The sequence below is a fragment of the Nylanderia fulva genome, unplaced genomic scaffold (genome assembly GCF_048542155.1).
Source record: "Nylanderia fulva isolate GAGA-0341 unplaced genomic scaffold, ASM4854215v1 Scaffold21, whole genome shotgun sequence".
Lineage (NCBI taxonomy): Eukaryota > Metazoa > Arthropoda > Insecta > Hymenoptera > Formicidae > Nylanderia > Nylanderia fulva.
Window position 1 is genome coordinate 1302759 of NW_028190275.1, and position 18341 is coordinate 1321099.

Sequence of the window (18341 nt, forward strand, 5' to 3'; positions counted from 1 at the left end):
AGAAATAAAGTGCGAGAGAAAAATATAGATCCGAAAGTCGCAGAATCGGGAATCGAACCCGAGACCTTTCGCTTGCCGGGCGACTGCTCTTCCAACTGAGCTATTCAGATCCTTTCGATTCTATACTTTTCTCTGTTATATATATTAATGTTGGTAAATAAACGCCTTTAAGCCAGCGTGTATAAATTAAGAGTTTAACTAGGCTCTGTAATATAAATATAAATTTAACATATATAAGATAGGCAATAAGAGCCAAAGTTAATTTTTTTGTTCATAAACTTTTAACTTAACTTAGTTTAAAAAAATCATTAACTTACCCAACCCTATTAACCACAATAAAAAATATTAATATGTAGATAGTAAAATTAATCGAACATATATATTTTATATCTTATTGCGGTATAGATAAATATTAAATCAGCGAGAAACTTTCATAAAATTCCAATATTGTCCTCCAATTACCATATGATTTTCAGGGTAAATTCTCTAAGAACAAATTCAGCGTAAATAATTAAAAACAAAGTGATAAATATAAGGCCAACTTATCGAGCTGAATATTCGAGATGTTCAGTCAACTACCATTTATTACATGTATAAATTATAAAACTACAGTCATTATATTAAAACTAACGCAAATTACAATCATTCTATAAACGTTTCGACCGCACGCGGTCTTCTTCAGTATAATTATTGAAATATAAATTCTTACAATTCACATAATATCGAAATTTAATTATAGTTATTCAGAATCAAGAGTTTTTGAGTAATTAACGCGTGTTTCAATCCGTCCTGTCCAACAATGTTCGCCTCGATATGATCCCTGATTTTGTTCAGATCTCGGATAGTTTCATCGTTAATATGCGAGAAATTAACCCGTTCCGTAGGCGCTGCGATTTATAAAAAATTACCGATCAACGCATGTCCAAATTATAATATGTATCCCCTACAATTGGTAGTATGCTTACCTATCATCGTTCTTCTTGATAATTTTGTTACTTATTAACAGTTACTAAGGATGACACATAACAAACCAACAATACAGAAAGACAGCTCATTTTAAACTCTACTTGATCGGAGAGCGTGCGTGTTTATATATGATCTAATATCTATGTTTTACTCGTTAATGTCCTATTTGTCCTATTATTATTTCTTGTTCGCTAATATATCCAAAATATCAAAATACGACTCGCTAAGTAACTCAGTATCTTTGTTTAAATTTAGTCCATTTTTTTGTTCCTTGATATGTAGCATCTCAGAAATGAGTCTTTTATAATAATTATTTTCGTTGTCCATGATCTTAACATTGTCCCAATTAAAAGTATGATGTTCATTTATTATGTGTTCAGAAATTACTGAATGTTTCGTTGAGTCCAACCTAATATTATTTTTATGTTCTTTTATTCGCGTCTGCAATTGCCTCTTTGTTTGGCCTACATAAGATGCATTACAATTATTGCAACTGATCTTATAAACCACATTCGAATTGCATGGATGTTTAGTTTTATCTTTCTGCGCTTTAATAATATTGTCCAGTTTGTTGAGACATCTATACCCTACCATACAATTTTTATTTTTTACCGAGGAAACAATCATTTCTGAGATCCCATCTATATACGGAATGACAAAGAATTTTTTATTGACCGAGTCATTTCTTATACTTTTTGTTCTTTCTATGTTGGCCTGTCTCTCTATAATGCTCCCCTTAGATATGATGTGTTCTATCCGATGATTAATTTTGTTAAAAATCAGATCAAGAGGGTAACCATTGCTTCTGAGTATATTAATAATTAACTCCAAATTTTTATTAAAAAATAGTGGATGTGATAGCAATAAACATCTGTCTACAAGGTTATATATTATTCCTATTTTGTGGCATAGTGGGTGGTTTGAATAAAATGATAACGTCCTTCCTGAGAAGGTTTCTTTTTGATACCAGTCTATATATATTTTGTTATTAATAATTTTAAGTGATAAATCTAAGAAATTCAAGCTATGGTTAACCTCTTGTTCGACCGTGAATTTAAGTCTTTCATGATAGTTGTTAAAATTATTCACAATGTATTTGTAAATAATTAATATTCGCGACTGGAACGAAAGCGTAAATTATCCCCTGCGTGTATTACATAGAGTGTAACGTGTTAATATGTAATCGATACTTGAAAGGCACCAAGCGGAAAGTATCGATGCAAATGCGGATCGGAAACGGCGAAGCGTATAGAGTATATCGATATGGTGTTAGTCGTTAGCGTCTCAGGCAAGAGCGGTTGCGGTTGCGCGTGTTGGCTGCGGCGTCGTGGCAAAGACACGAGTGTCCGAGCGAACGAGTGTTCGAGCGAGCGAGCGAGCGAGCGAGCGAGCGAGATGTTAGTGGGAAGAGGACAGCTGAGACACGATCACACACAACGCGGCGTTGTAGACACATACGCGGGCCCGTACCTGATTCTTCGATGGCAAGCCGCTCCATCAGCCACTCGATGAGGTCGTAACCTGCAACACGCAGGCAGCCTACTGTAGTGTCCTGGCCGTGATGGCCGCTTACGCTTACTCCACAACGCAGGTACCGATGGCACTCACCCATGAACGCTGAAGGGATCGAGGTGAGAAATTGTTTTTGGCTGCGCACGGGTACCCCGCTCTCAGGGTCTTGCATCTCCCGCACCAGCCCCTCCATCTGCGTGAGAGAGAAAATCAACGGGACGATCGATTATTATATCAGGGTGTCTAGCGGTCAAGGAAATCTGGCATTGTCAGGGAATTTTAGAAATCTCGAACTGTCAGGAAATTTTACTATTTATCTGCATTTTTTCACATTATTCTACATTTGTCGTTAAAAATCAATTCATCTACATCTGCGTATTCGTCAATTTATATTTTCATCGTCGTGTCATATCGTGTAAATTATATATTTGGAACAAACAATAATACTAAAAAAATCAGGGAAAAAATGAATTTATGAAAAAATCAGGGAATTTTTTTCATCGAGTCTGCTAGACGTCCTGGTTTATTATACTATAGTGGGAGATAAATTTATTTTCTAGCTGCGTTTGAAAGAGTTATTTGTTTACATCGAGGAATACATAATATATATACCTTGTCGAAGGCGTAAGGCCTGTGAATGCGTGGCTCCTTCTCTTTCTGTTGTTGATTGCTAGAGGCCTCCATCGCGATCGAGGCGGCCCTCTGCGTCGCTGGCAGGAGCGGTGTCGATATCGATGGCGGAGGGGGCTGGGGAGCTGGGCCGGAGACGGGTCTACCCGAACTCCATGGGGCTCTGGCCCCATCCCATCACTCCAGTCACCCCCGCACGCCCACTGAAACATCCGGGAAATTGCCTTTTCTTAATCTCTTTTATTTATCCCATTAACATACTGACAGATGTAGACTGCGTATGTTCAGGGTGCGCCTAAATAAGTGCGAACATTTCAGGAGATGATTCTTTGAAAATTAAGGGCACTCTTTTATCCCTCCCTAAGGAGGGGTTAGATTTTTCTAAAGAGGGAGGTAAAATTTACTGACAGGTTACATACTGACAGATGTAGACTGCGTATGTTCAGGGTGCGCCTAAATAAGTGCGAACATTTCAGATGATTCTTTGAAAATTAAGGGCACTCTTTTATCCCTCCCTGAGAAGGGATTACATTTTTCTAAAGAGGTAGGTAAAATTTACTGACGGGTAACATACTGACAGATGTAGACTGCGTATGTTCAGGGTGCGCCTAAATAAGTGCGAACATTTCAGATGATTCTTTGAAAATTAAGGGCACTCTTTTATCCTTCCCTGAGGAGGGGTTACATTTTTCTAAAGAGGGAGGTAAAATTTACTGACAGGTAACATACTGACAGATGTAGACTGCGTATGTTCAGGGTGCGCCTAAATAAGTGCGAACATTTCAGATGATTCTTTGAAAATTAAGGGCACTCTTTTATCCCTCCCTGAGGAGGGATTACATTTTTCTAAAGAGGGAGGTCAAATTTACTGACAGGTAACATACTGACAGATGTAGACTGCGTATGTTCAGGGTGCGTCTAAATAAGTGCGAACATTTCAGGAGATGATTCTTTGAAAATTAAGGGCACTCTTTTATCTCTCCCTGAGGAGGGGTTACATTTTTCTAAAGAGGGAGGGAGTTTTTTTTCTCAAATTTCAGATAAATTAAAAAATGAAACTTGATATTTTCTTCAAGAAGAACGATGATAGCGCCTACGGAACGGGTTAATTTCTCGCATATTAACGATGAAACTATCCGAGATCTGAACAAAATCAGGGATCATATCGAGGCGAACATGGTTGGACAGGACGGATTGAAACACGCGTTAATTACTCAAAAACTCTTGATTCTGAATAACTATAATTAAATTTAAATATTATGTGAATTGTAAGAATTTATATTTAAATAATTATACTGAAGAAGACCGCGTGCGGTCGAAACGTTTATAGAATGATTGTAATTTGCGTTAGTTTTAATATAATGACTGTAGTTTTATAATTTATACATGTAATAAATGGTAGTTGACTGAACATCTCGAATATTCAGCTCGATAAGTTGGCCTTATATTTATCACTTTGTTTTCAATATACGAGCGACAATTGTATTAATTTATTTTTGATATTTTCTAATAAAAATTTATTAATATTAAAAAGAATAAAAACTTAATTTTTACTTATATTTAATAAAAATCGCCAATTTTTGGGGGGATTTAACGTTGGTTTCTCTATTGTGTATATATAATTTTCAATTCACCTCTATATCCGGTCATTTAATTATTCGTGTTTCTCGTTTACGCATGTACAAACCCACAATTAGTTCACGTAGAGAAGCGGTTTTGTAAATAGAGGCTTGTTCTCTCGATTGAATAACAATTAAATGCAGCGGTTTCTGAATTATTCCACATTACAGGTTAATGAAAAATAAAGTATTACTCGAAGACGTATAATGGATTCTCACAATTTTCTCTTTGATCCTATTTTCGGATCGCAATTTCACGGATACACGGGTATCCGTTAAGTTTCCTACATATATCTTCTGGATACGTTCTTATAAAAATAACTGCCTTCTCGTACATCTTTATAGTGTCGTCAATTTTTAATTCTTTGTCTTTTGATACGCTTTATCGACGAGAACGTGCCTCAGTTCTCATTATTTATGAAGGCATATCGGATTAAGAAAAGTCGACGAAAATATCGGGCGTTCAATTAGCAATAGAGACATTCGTATTAACACGTATATTAAAGCACGTTTACGTATTTATTTTTACGTTTACGTAATTATTTTTACACGCGGTCGCTATTGATAACAATATTACACACACACATATATATATATAATATTATAGTAGTATTATATTATATAGTTATATAATATATAATATAATTATAGTAATATTTTATAAACACACACACACACACACACACACATATATATGAAATATTGTTATTCGAATGTCGTTGGCATTGATTGATCGACAAGCAATCATTGATTGATGCGCGGTAATAAGAAAGCATATGAGAATCTAACCGGTATGTAATGCATTTTTCAACTCATCGCATCATCGATTTGCTCTTTATTTTCGCCCGCGGCGAATATCTTTCAGGCGCTAGATCTAGTGCATATACTCTCGTATATATAATACAAAACTCGCAAATGAATAAGGGCATTTCATCTTCGGAGAGAGATCATTTAGCTCGAATAAAAGAGAACCGGGCGCTGATGCATTGCACTTCCGCCTCTCAACTTCCGCCGTTCCGCGTCGTGCAACAAACTCCGGCAATAATAAACGACCGTCACGGAGAAACGGCAAAATGCGCCAGGTCGACGCTTATGAACGCTTCCCTTTCGCGGATGAAGATTTACTTTATTATCGCCGTCTTCTCTCTTACCCTTGGTCGAAATAAAATACTTTCCTCGACGATGCTTGTCGTAAATTCGGAAGGCATTTCCACCGAATATATGTCGGAGAACGCGCAAGACAAAATATAATTTGTTATTTTCAGTTTTTACGTTCCATTTTTATTTTGCGGAACATTTTTCACACTCGAAGAAATTCGAGATAAAACGAAGAAGAAAAAAGCGCATCTTCGTGGAAGAGATAGCCGAGCGCATTTAGCGTTAAAAGACCGAGACGATATATATATATATATATATACGGGATCGTCCGAAAGTTTTCTCGGTAGAACGCGATGAACTGTTTGCGCGAAAACGATGCGAAATCGGAATTCCGCCAAGTTAAAAATGACGCTGTATCGTGTTACTGATGATATCGCGTTACTGATGCGCTCGCGTTACCGTCCGAACGAAACGCAAGGTCGACGCGAATCGTCATCAAGGTCGCGACGCGATATATCGACGGGAGAAGAAAAACCGAGGTGTCTAGCGGTCAGGGAAATCTGGAAAACCGGGCATTGTCAGGGAAATTTTAAAAATCTGGAATTGTCAGGGAAAAAAGTCGGGAAGTTTTACTATTTATCTGGATTTTTTCCACATTATTCCACATTTGTCTCAATAATTTGAAACTTTTTATTAAATAAATGTAAACTTTTCCTTGACTTCCAGCACGCTAATTTTCTGTGTTGTTACAAACCGATTCGTTAATTTATATTTTCATCGTCGTGTTATTTTATTTCAATGTGTTTGATAGAGACAAAACTAAAAAAAATTGATATAATAAAATAGGTGATTATTTATATAGTTTCTAGTGACATGTTTGTTTCGATTGTCGTACATAATGCAGATTATACAATTGATTTAAATTTGTGTTTTTTTTTTAACTTTCGAACCTTTTCAATGGTGACAAAAATATCTCAAGGATCTCATGATTTAACATTGAATTGATTTATCGTATAGATATATGCAAATTATATATTTGGAAAAGATGATACTAAAAAGTCAGGGAGAAAATACATTTCTGATTTTGAAAAATCTAAAAAAGTCAGGGAATTTTTTTCATCGAGTCTGCTGAACACTGCATATGATCCAGTGGAAGTCGGGCATCCGGATAAAGGATTTTCATTGTTGTTACAAATCGATTCATTAATTTATATTTTCATCGTCGTGTTATTTTATTTCAATGTGTTTGAGAGACAAAACTAAAAAAAAATTGATATAATAAAATAGGTGATTATTTATATAGTTTCTAGTGACATGTTTGTTTCGATTATCGTACATAATGCAGATCAATTGTACAATTGATTTAAATTTGTGTTTTTTTTTTAACTTCCGAACCTTTTCAATGGTGACAAAAATATCTCAAGGATCTCATGATTTAATTGATTTATCGTATAGATATATGCAAATTATATATTTGGAAAAGATAATACTAAAAAGTCAGGGAGAAAATACTTTTTTGATTTTGAAAAATCTAAAAAAGTCAAAGAATTTTTTTCATCGAGTCTGCTGAACACTGCATATGATCCAGTGGAAGTCGGGCATCCGGATAAAGGATTTTCATTGTTGTTACAAATCGATTCATTAATTTATATTTTCATCGTCGTGTTATTTTATTTCAATGTGTTTGATAGAGACAAAACTAAAAAAAAATTGATATAATAAAATAGGTGATTATTTATATAGTTTCTAGTGACATGTTTGTTTCGATTATCGTACATAATGCAGATTCAATTGTACAATTGATTTAAATTTGTGTTTTTTTTTTTAACTTCCGAACCTTTTCAATGGTGATAAAAATATCTCAAGGATCTCATGATTTAATTGATTTATCGTATAGATATATGCAAATTATATATTTGGAAAAGATGATACTAAAAAGTCAGGGAGAAAATACATTTCTGATTTTGAAAAATCTAAAAAAGTCGGGGAATTTTTTTCATCGAGTCTGCTGGACACTGCATATGATCCAGTGGAAGTCCGGATAAAGGATTTTCTGTGTTATGAAAAATCGATTCGTTAATTTATATCTTCATCATCGTGTTATTTTATTTCAATGTGTTTGATAGAGACAAAACTAAAAAAAATTGATATAATAAAATAGGTGATTATTTATATAGTTTCTAGTGACATGTTTGTTTCGATTATCGTACATAATGCAGATTGTACAATTGATTTAAATTTGTGTTTTTTTTTTTAACTTCCGAACCTTTTCAATGGTGATAAAAATATCTCAAGGATCTCATGATTTAATTGATTTATCGTATAGATATATGCAAATTATATATTTGGAAAAGATGATACTAAAAAGTCAGGGAGAAAATACTTTTTTGATTTTGAAAAATCTAAAAAAGTCAAAGAATTTTTTTCATCGAGTCTGCTGAACACTGCATATGATCCAGTGGAAGTCCGGATAAAGGATTTTCTGTGTTATGAAAAATCGATTCGTTAATTTATATCTTCATCATCGTGTTATTTTATTTCAGTGTGTTTGAGAGACAAAACTAAAAAAAAAATTGATATAATAAAATAGGTGATTATTTATATAGTTTCTAGTGACATGTTTGTTTCGATTATCGTACATAATGCAGATTCAATTGTACAATTGATTTAAATTTGTGTTTTTTTTTTAACTTCCGAACCTTTTCAATGGTGACAAAAATATCTCAAGGATCTCATGATTTAATTGATTTATCGTATAGATATATGCAAATTATATATTTGGAAAAGATGATACTAAAAAGTCAGGGAGAAAATACATTTCTGATTTTGAAAAATCTAAAAAAGTCAGGGAATTTTTTTCATCGAGTCTGCTGAACACTGCATATGATCCAGTGGAAGTCGGGCATCCGGATAAAGCCGCGTCGTCGATATATCGGTGTATCCCCGGGTTAACGAACCCGAACCCATTCGACTGGCGATAATGGGGTAGTGTTCTCGTCTAGGCTAAAGACAGACGAGAACATAGAAAGAGAGAGAGAGAGAGAGGAAAGGAGAAATAAATACGCAATTATCGGGTTATGCGAGATTATACCGGAGATATTTCTGGTCCGATCGAAATTTCTCTCCCTTTTATCTCATACTTGAAATCTGTATTTTTCGTGTTTCTTTCTATGACGTTTCTTTTCATTTTCGACGGAGCAAGTTATGTTAACTCGGCCGTTCTACGGCATCTGTTGCAAAACTTTCCTTCTTCTTTTGCCTTCCTCGCGAGCTTAAAATTGGAATCGATCGTATAAAAGAAAGCCCTCGATTCTCTCGATGCTCGACGATCTTTAGGGAACCATATATATGTACTTTGAGAAAAGTACGTTTCCAGAAGAAGAAAGATGAAAAGTGGCAGGGGAAAACATAAGAGAGGTCAAATTTCGATCAAAGAACGCTGGATATAGAAAGAAGAGGAATAGCCAGAATATCAGAATGAATCCCCAAATGATCCGAGGACAGGCGGATGCGTGGGCGGAAGCACGCTCCTCTCCCCCTCCCCCCACTTCCGCCACCCTTTTCTGCAGCCTCGCCAAGCTTGTGCATCCTCCCTCTTGCCTGCCAATTTACGTGCTAATCTGAAATCGATAAGTTCTCCGGCACGTTCCCGAGACTTTGGGGACGTACGTTTGTTCGAATTATTCAGCGCGCGGAGTTATTAATGTCCTGCTCAATTACAGGCGAGTTTTCAGCGACCGGGGGAAATCAATTAAGCACTCGCGGGGGTGGACGCGTATCGTTAACCCTCGCTACCGACTTGGAGATTTCAATGGGAGGAGTCTCACCTGCCCGTTCATAAAGAATGCACCGTTGAAACATGTCTATTAAATTTAGCAGATATGTCCCAAACGGTCCACAGAAATTCAAGTGTTAATTTAACATAATATGGATATGTCAAGTGGAGACATAAATATTGTAACATAAATGCAAAATTTCAAGTAATTTAAAATAAATTTGGTATAAAATTTAACATACTTTTAATGTAAAAATTAACCCAAAATATATTAATTTTAGATTTTATCGTCCCTACTTATATTATATTTAACATATAATTTAACATAATATGGATATGTTAAATGGAGACCCAAATATTGTGTTAATATTTTTAACATAAATTCAAAACTTCAAGTAATTTAAAATAAATTTTGTATATAAAATTAACGTAGTTTTAATGTCAAAATTAACTGAAAATATATTAATTTTAGATTTTATCGTCCCCACTTATATTATAAAATAAAATCAACATTTTTAACAAATAAATCTTGTCGCTAATGAAACAGAACATATTTATTGTGTAAAAATAGATGCATATATTGTGTTATTTTTAACATCTTTTTCCAAAGTTGTTTTAATAATTTAACATTTAAGTTCAATTAATACAACAGCAATATGTTAAATTAATATGTAAATGTGTTAAATATTTAACACAATTTTAACAGGAACCGTTTTTAACAAGAGAATACAAATTTTCCTACTGTGTATGCGTTACGCGACATTACACCGAAATGTATCCGAATCTCAAATTTTACCGTATCATTACGTTTTATTATATTTATCGAGTGTTACAAGTTTATTATATTTAGCAGAGATAATTCATTCACGTTTTATTATATTTGTCAATTATCTTGTCCGCATTTGCATATTTATTTAAAACATATTCGTCTTTTCGTTCGAATTAATGATGCAGTTTTTGTGTCATTTTGTATCATCGATAATTGATGCCAAAATGCAAAACTCAATTTACCATTTATTTAATGATTAGAGCAACGCTCTATCAGAGAAACGTTTCACTGGGCAACATGGGATTGATTGTGTATTCCATGTAAACAAGATGACATTTCCATATATACAGGGTGTTCGGTAACTAACGGACCAACGATCACAAATGGATTCTTTGGTCAATTTGGGAACGATTTTTCCTCAGCGAAAATGTCAAAAAAGGTCATCATTTTTTACAACTTTCCAATATTTGTCATTATGTATCTTTATAACTAAGTCTCAAATTAAAATTGTATTATAGTAAACTCTACCTGAAATTAACTGAAGAATGTAATTACGTTAGACTTTGAACTCCAAAACGTTTAGTTTTCAAAAAACCCATTTTTTTCAATCGCTTATAACTCGAAAATTATTGACTTCTCAGCCTGTATGAAGTTAGCCCCCCATTTTTCGAATTTTAAAATTTTAAAGGTTGTTCCAGGTTGTTCTAGACTTGTTCTAAATTGTTCCAAAAGATCAAATTTAAAAAATAAAAATTTTCGCGAAAAATGGAAAAAAAAGATTTTTTGACCTGGCCCCCCATTTTTCGAAAATCGAACTTTTAAAGGTTGTTCCAGATTGTTCTAGTTGTTCTAAACATTGTTCCAAAGTGATAATTCCCTAAACAAAATATTTTACGAGATATAATAAAAAAATAGTTTCGTGCGCTAAAACAGTATTTTTACGTTTTCGGCTATAGTTATTATCTCTTAAACACCAAACTGTATATTTTAGCTAAAAACGAACAGAACAACCTGGAACAACTCTCAATTTTGCTAGAACATAATTTTAAAGAGTACTTTACTCTTGGAAATAAACATATTTTTGTTGTTTTTTCGTGTTTTTCGACCGATAACGACGTAACAGCGGTCCCAAACTATAGAACAATTACGTACTGGCATAGAACAACTTGGAACAACTCTCAGTTTTGCTAGAACATTATTTTAAAGGGTACTTTACTCTTGGAAATAAACACATTTTTTTTGTTTTTTCATCTTTTTTGCTCGCTAAAGTCGCGATAGCGGCCCCAAACTATAGAACAATTACGTACTGGCATAGAACAACTTGGAACAACTCTCAATTTTGCTAGAACATAATTTTAAAGAGTATTTTACTCTTGGAAATAAACACATTTTTCTTGTTTTTTTATCTTTTTTGCTCGCTAAAGTCGCGATAGCGGTCCCAAACTATAGAACAATTACGTACTGGCATAGAACAACTTGGAACAACTCTCAGTTTTGCTGGAACATTATTTTAAAGAGTACTTTACTCTTAGAAATAAACACATTTTTTTGTTTTTTCATCTTTTTTGCTCGCTAAAGTCGCGATAGCGGTCCCAAACTATAGAACAATTACGTACTGGCATAGAACAACTTGGAACAACTCTCAGTTTTGCTAGAACATCATTTTAAAGGGTACTTTACTCTTGGAAATAAACACATTTTTTTTTGTTTTTTCATCTTTTTCGCCCGCTAAAGTCGCGACAGCGATCGTAAACTATAGAACAGTTACGTACTGGCATAGAACAACTTGGAACAACTCTCAATTTTACTAGAACATGTTTATTTCCAAGAGTAAAGTACTCTTTAAAATTATGTTCTAGCAAAATTGAGAGTTGTTCCAAGTTGTTCTTTGCCAGTACGTAATTGTTCTATAGTTTGGGACCGCTATCGCGACTTTAGCGAGCAAAAAAGATGAAAAAACAAAAAAAATGTGTTTATTTCCAAGAGTAAAGTACCCTTTAAAATGATGTTCTAGCAAAACTGAGAGTTGTTCCAAGTTGTTCTATGCCAGTATGTAATTGTTCTATAGTTTGGGACCGCTGTCGCGACGTTATCGGTCGAACAACACGAAAAAACAAGAAAAATGTGTTTATTTCCAAGAGTAAAGTACTCTTTAAAATTATGTTCTAGCAAAATTGAGAGTTGTTCCAAGTTGTTCTATGCCAGTACGTAATTGTTCTATAGTTTGGGACCGCTATCGCGACTTTAGCGGGCAAAAAAGATAAAAAAACAAAAAAAATGTGTTTATTTCCAAGAGTAAAGTACCTTTTAAAATGATGTTTTAGCAAAACTGAGAGTTGTTCCAAGTTGTTCTATGCCAGTATGTAATTGTTCTATAGTTTGGGACCGCTGTCGCGACGTTATCGGTCGAAAAACACGAAAAAACAAAAAAAATTTGTTTATTTCCAAGAGTAAAGTACCCTTTAAAATGATGTTCTAGCAAAACTGAGAGTTGTTCCAAGTTGTTCTATGCCAGTACGTAATTGTTCTATAGTTTGGGACCGCTGTCGCGACGTTATCGGTCGAAAAACACGAAAAAACAAGAAAAATGTGTTTATTTCCAAGAGTAAAGTACTCTTTAAAATTATGTTCTAGCAAAATTGAGAGTTGTTCCAAGTTGTTCTATGCCAGTACGTAATTGTTCTATAGTTTGGGACCGCTGTCGCGACGTTATCGGTCGAAAAACACGAAAAAACAAGAAAAATGTGTTTATTTCCAAGAGTAAAGTACTCTTTAAAATTATGTTCTAGCAAAATTGAGAGTTGTTCCAAGTTGTTCTATGCCAGTACGTAATTGTTCTATAGTTTGGGACCGCTGTCGCGACGTTATCGGTCGAAAAACACGAAAAAACAAGAAAAATGTGTTTATTTCCAAGAGTAAAGTACTCTTTAAAATTATGTTCTAGCAAAATTGAGAGTTGTTCCAAGTTGTTCTATGCCAGTACGTAATTGTTCTATAGTTTGGGACCGCTATCGCGACTTTAGCGGGCAAAAAAGATGAAAAAACAAAAAAAATGTGTTTATTTCCAAGAGTAAAGTACCCTTTAAAATAATGTTCTAGCAAAAGTGAGAGTTGTTCCAAGTTGTTCTATGCCAGTACGTAATTGTTCTATAGTTTGGGACCGCTGTCACGTCGTTATCGGTCGAAAAACACGAAAAAACAACAAAAATATGTTTATTTCCAAGAGTAAAGTACTCTTTAAAATTATGTTCTAGCAAAATTGAGAGTTGTTCCAGGTTGTTCTGTTTGTTTTTAGCTAAAATATACAGTTTGGTGTTTAAGAGATAATAACTATAGCCGAAAACGTAAAAATACTGTTTTAGCGCACGAAACTATTTTTTTATTATATCTCGTAAAATATTTTGTTTAGGGAATTATCATTTTGGAACAATGTTTAGAACAACTAGAACAATCTGGAACAACCTTTAAAAGTTCGATTTTCGGAAAATGGGGGGCCAGGTCAAAAAATCGTTTTTTTCCATTTTTCGCGAAAATTTTTATTTTTTAAATTTGATCTTTTGGAACAATTTAGAACAAGTCTAGAACAACCTGGAACAACCTTTAAAATTTTAAAATTCGAAAAATGGGGGGCTAACTTCATACAGGCGACTTCTCAACATTTTTGCTGAGGAAAAATCATCATCTTTTCACCTACCCTACAACCCCTTAACGGTTGGCACCGGAGTTCCCGAACACCCTCTATATACCGAGATGGTTTAAATTAATTATGTTATTTTATACAGAATTTAATTAGTGATTTTGTAAATAGCTGAATTTGAATATAAATATATATATATATATATATATATATATATATGTAGAAATAGGCGCATAGTTATGTGTGCGTGTGTTATCTTTCTCGTATTATTATTCACTAAATATCTTCTAAAAGAAAAAAATTGATAAAGTATTGACCATTAATTTTTTTACATAATCGTTACAAATAACATATATTTTTACATATCGTTATAAATAATTAACAAACTTGTATATATAAATAGATATCTATACTTTGACAAGTGCTCAAATGTCTAGATAGTACTTGGATAAAAATATTGGTAATAACATTAGCTATTTTTTCACGTTTCTTTTTATGACAAAAATTGCCATTGTCACGAATATTATTCGAATGTCGCCAATATTGACAACATATGAATATAAGTCGATCATATGTGAAATTCGTATACACGATATCACATGTGTTACACGTCGTGTGCAGCCAGCGTTGAATGAATAAGAAAACGCGAGAGAGATTTCGATTGCAACTCGAAAAAGAGAGGCTTGCCTTTTTTTTCAAATTTTATTTATACCCTTTTTACTTTAACATGTTTCGCCACACATGTATTTCGCGTTGTTTTGTATTTTCACAATCGCCACATCCGCGAAACGATAAATGTCACTCGCCGGTTTTATACGAGCCATTTCAACGTATCGCGCGAAACGCTATTTGCGGAATCGCAAAGAAAATCCAGAAAAATCGTGCTTTCGACCAATCCCGAGAAGAGCTTGAATAAGTAATATCAATGGAAGAAATCACGGCCGTCATAAAATTCCGTGGGAAGCGACACTAAGCTCGCCTTTCTATGGGATTAACTCTCGCGGAATTCTCTCGGCAGGACTCGTTTCCCGAGAAGTTTTGTGCGGCCGATAACGAATTTCCTTGTTTCCTATTCAGACACGGGACATTCAGCAAATAGGGGGAGGAAGCGTGCGCGGCATTAACCCTTTTCAATTGAACGAGAGAAGACGAGTGAAATTGTCGGCTTGTCTGAATTTCTCGAATTTTGAATCGGACTCTCGAATTCGTTTCTATTATTTTTCAGAATCGATATATTTGACGAAAAAAATTGAAATGATCTCGATTTTATATATGAAATTGCTCGTCAATTAGAACTGGATCGTTGAAACCATTTATTTTCCGAGAAAAACGCGGGTATAAAAATATATATTTAATCCGCAATCGACAGTGGCTGGGGATAAACGAGATAATAAATAATAAAAATAAACACACGGTTTGCGCGTTCTTTGTTTTCTTCCGGCTCTCTTGATATAATATCGGTCAGTTTGTCTAGAAATGACGAAACCGAAGGCGAGTATTATCCCGAAATAGCTCTTAAATTGATCAAATGAATGATTCCGCAGAGACGACACAATTTTAGTCTACGTCCCTCGAGTCGTCGCGTCGTGACGTGCCGAGTAAATAAAACTGTATAAAATCAGGAAGACAGTCGAAGGCATCCAATCTCGCAGCTCGCGGAACAATAGGCTGCGATAGATTGAAATTTTAATGAAATTTGTCACACACTCTCTCTCTCTTTCTCGAGCTGCTTTCGAGAAAAGCTCAAGATATTTTTGTCCTTAATTAATTAATGTATTTTTAAACGTCATTCAACATTTTTTTATTTTTATTTCGCATGTCTTTGCGGTGTATTCTCGTTCGGGAAATAAAACGAAGGATGAATAAGCACGGTTAAAGGCCGAAAATAAGATGGGGAAACGAGAAAGTCGGTCGCCGACCAACCCTTAATAACGGGCTGCTCGATCAGTTATGAATCATCCAGCCCTTGAAAAGTCACGCAGCAGACAGGTGGATTCCAAAACGGGCGCATATATATATATATATATATATATATATATATGTATGTATATGTATATATCTGTATATCGCACGATAAGATGAATTCCAATTATCATCGCTCGATCGCGCGATCGACGTTATTGCGCCGATATCAACAAATTAAGGTATGCGTTCGCACGGCGAGTAAATCGACATCTGCTGCGGGATATCTGGCAATTTGATTGTCATACATTGCATCGGAATATCAATCGCGATCGAATCGCTTACGCAATACGTTAGCTTTAAATTCCCGGGGATACGATATATAAATATGTAATACGTTCGGCATGCATAAGTCAGTACGCGCATAATAAATATTAAAAGGGTATCGATACGAAACGATATGAATTTTAATGTCGGCAGAACCTTCCGCGATGCTTTGCGTTATTCAATGAAATTATTTTTCTCTAGAAAAGATGAAACGTTAACTATAGTTTACGGCACACGAAACGCGCAAATTCAGGGTGTCTAGCGGTCAGGGAAATCTGGAAAATCGGGTATTGTCCGGGAAAAATGTCGGGAAATTTTACTATTTATCTGGATTTTTCACATTATTCTACAATTGTCTCAATAATTGGAAATTTTTTATTAAATAAATATAAACTTTTCCTTGGCTTCTCCAGCACGCTAATTTTCTGTGTTGTTCAAAATCGATTCATCTACAGCGTGTTCGTTCATTTATATTTTCATCGTCGTGTTATTTTACTTCAATGTGTTTAACAGAGATAAAACTAAAAAATTGAATATAATATAAATAAAAAAAAAGATGATTATTGAAAAAGTTTATAGCGACATGTTTGCTTCGATTATCGTACATAACGCAGATTGTATAATTGATTAAAATTTTTTTTTTAACTTTCGAACTTTTTCATCGATGACAAAAATATCTCAAGGATTTCATGATTTAACACTTAATTGATTTGTCATATGGATATATGCAAATTATATATTTGGAAAAAATAATTCTAAAAAGTCAGGGAAAAAATAAATTTCTGGTCTTGGAAAATGTGATAAAAAAGTCAGGGAATTTTTTCATCGAGTCTGCTAGACAGCCTGAAATTGCAGTAGGGAATTATCGTCGGTATTATATATATATATACATATGTAATTATATATATAATTATCGCAAGAGGACACTGATATGTAAACGTACCTTAACATGTGCGGTAGAACATCCGAAAAATGTAAGGGTCGCATGAGCACTATATCTGCGTATATCACCTCACACTATCACTGCGTTGGCATTGCCACGAATGCATCATTGTATTACTATATATATATATATATCAGCGAACCGGAATATCATCCATTAGTCGAAACGGGAAAAGAGAAAGAGAGAGAGAAACACGTTTCTAGGCTCAATATTTTTTTTTTCCTCCAACGCACTCTACTGTATAAAAGAACGAGCCGTCGACTATCGTTCAGGACGATTCGTGATACGGGAATTGATACTATACATTTTTACCGACCCTACGATAGACGCACCCTGACATAGGATCTCCTCTCGGGCTCTTCGGGAGAGAAAGATAGAAGATGACAGCCGCGTTTAGCATTCTTCGACATCGACAAATATACACCCGAAATCATCCGCACTGCACACACTCTCTCTCTCTCTCTCACTCCTCGTCTAATCCCGCGAGAAGAGGGGTCTACTATAGCGAATCCTCTGGCGGGCTGCCGCGCAGAGAGCGGAAACACGACGAGAGCCTAATAACGCGGACGAGTAGCCGAGCACGAGCCACCCCCTCCGTGATGCACATGTCGCGATCGCGATACATCTCGCGCCTTTTTTCGTTTTTCGCTCGCGAACGACGGAGCGCTAGGAGATATGACGTGGCCCGATCGAATGGTCCACTTTTCGCATCGCTAAGCCTCCACTCCCGGTGGTCGATATTTATTGCGCCTCGGCCGAGGCTTGCGAGCTTCGAAGAAACCGACTCCGATCGTTCTCGCGTCCCTCGGGCCAACTGTTAATCGGCCTCGAGGAGGAAGCGCTCTCTCTCTCTCTCTCACTCTCTGCTATTCCCTCCGCCGGCTAAATATCGCCTCTTCCTCCCCCTACTCTCCCCGGCTCTCGATCGACCCACGCCGATTTAACGTTCGCCACGAAGGAGGGACGGTCGGAGTACGACGTTCCTGATGGTGTCGTCCGACTCTCGGGAACTCACTTGTCGTCCTCGTCGGTGCGGAGAATATTTCTCTTTCCCGTGAACGAGGAGGAAGAGAGAGAGAGAGAGAGATGCCTCTTTCACCCCGTTTCTCACCCCTTTAACGCGGCACAATAAACTGAAATGTCACAAACTTGTGTATACTACT

At 35.3% G+C, this 18341-nt stretch overlaps 2 protein-coding genes across 8 annotated transcripts in view; one reads left to right on the forward strand and one right to left on the reverse strand.

The window, feature by feature from the left end:
* LOC114941346 (uncharacterized) overlaps positions 1–18341 on the reverse strand; it is an 81728-nt gene that overhangs the window by 20953 nt on the left and 42434 nt on the right. For 3 of the 7 annotated variants that reach the window (XM_085482681.1, XM_085482682.1, XM_085482678.1), the window contains exons 2-3: positions 3091–3311; positions 2437–2671 (exon numbers count right to left, since the gene is read on the reverse strand). In XM_085482681.1, coding sequence (XP_085338807.1) covers positions 2437–2671; positions 3091–3162 — 307 coding nt within the window. In that variant the 5' untranslated portion in view covers positions 3163–3311. Of the gene's footprint in view, positions 1–2436; positions 2672–3090; positions 3312–17178; positions 17295–17482; positions 18333–18341 lie in introns of those variants that run through there. The other 4 variants (XM_085482684.1, XM_085482683.1, XM_085482680.1 and 1 more) reach the window with 3 other exon arrangements.
* MICAL-like (protein) overlaps positions 1–18341 on the forward strand; it is an 86685-nt gene that overhangs the window by 19585 nt on the left and 48759 nt on the right. The window lies entirely within an intron of this gene.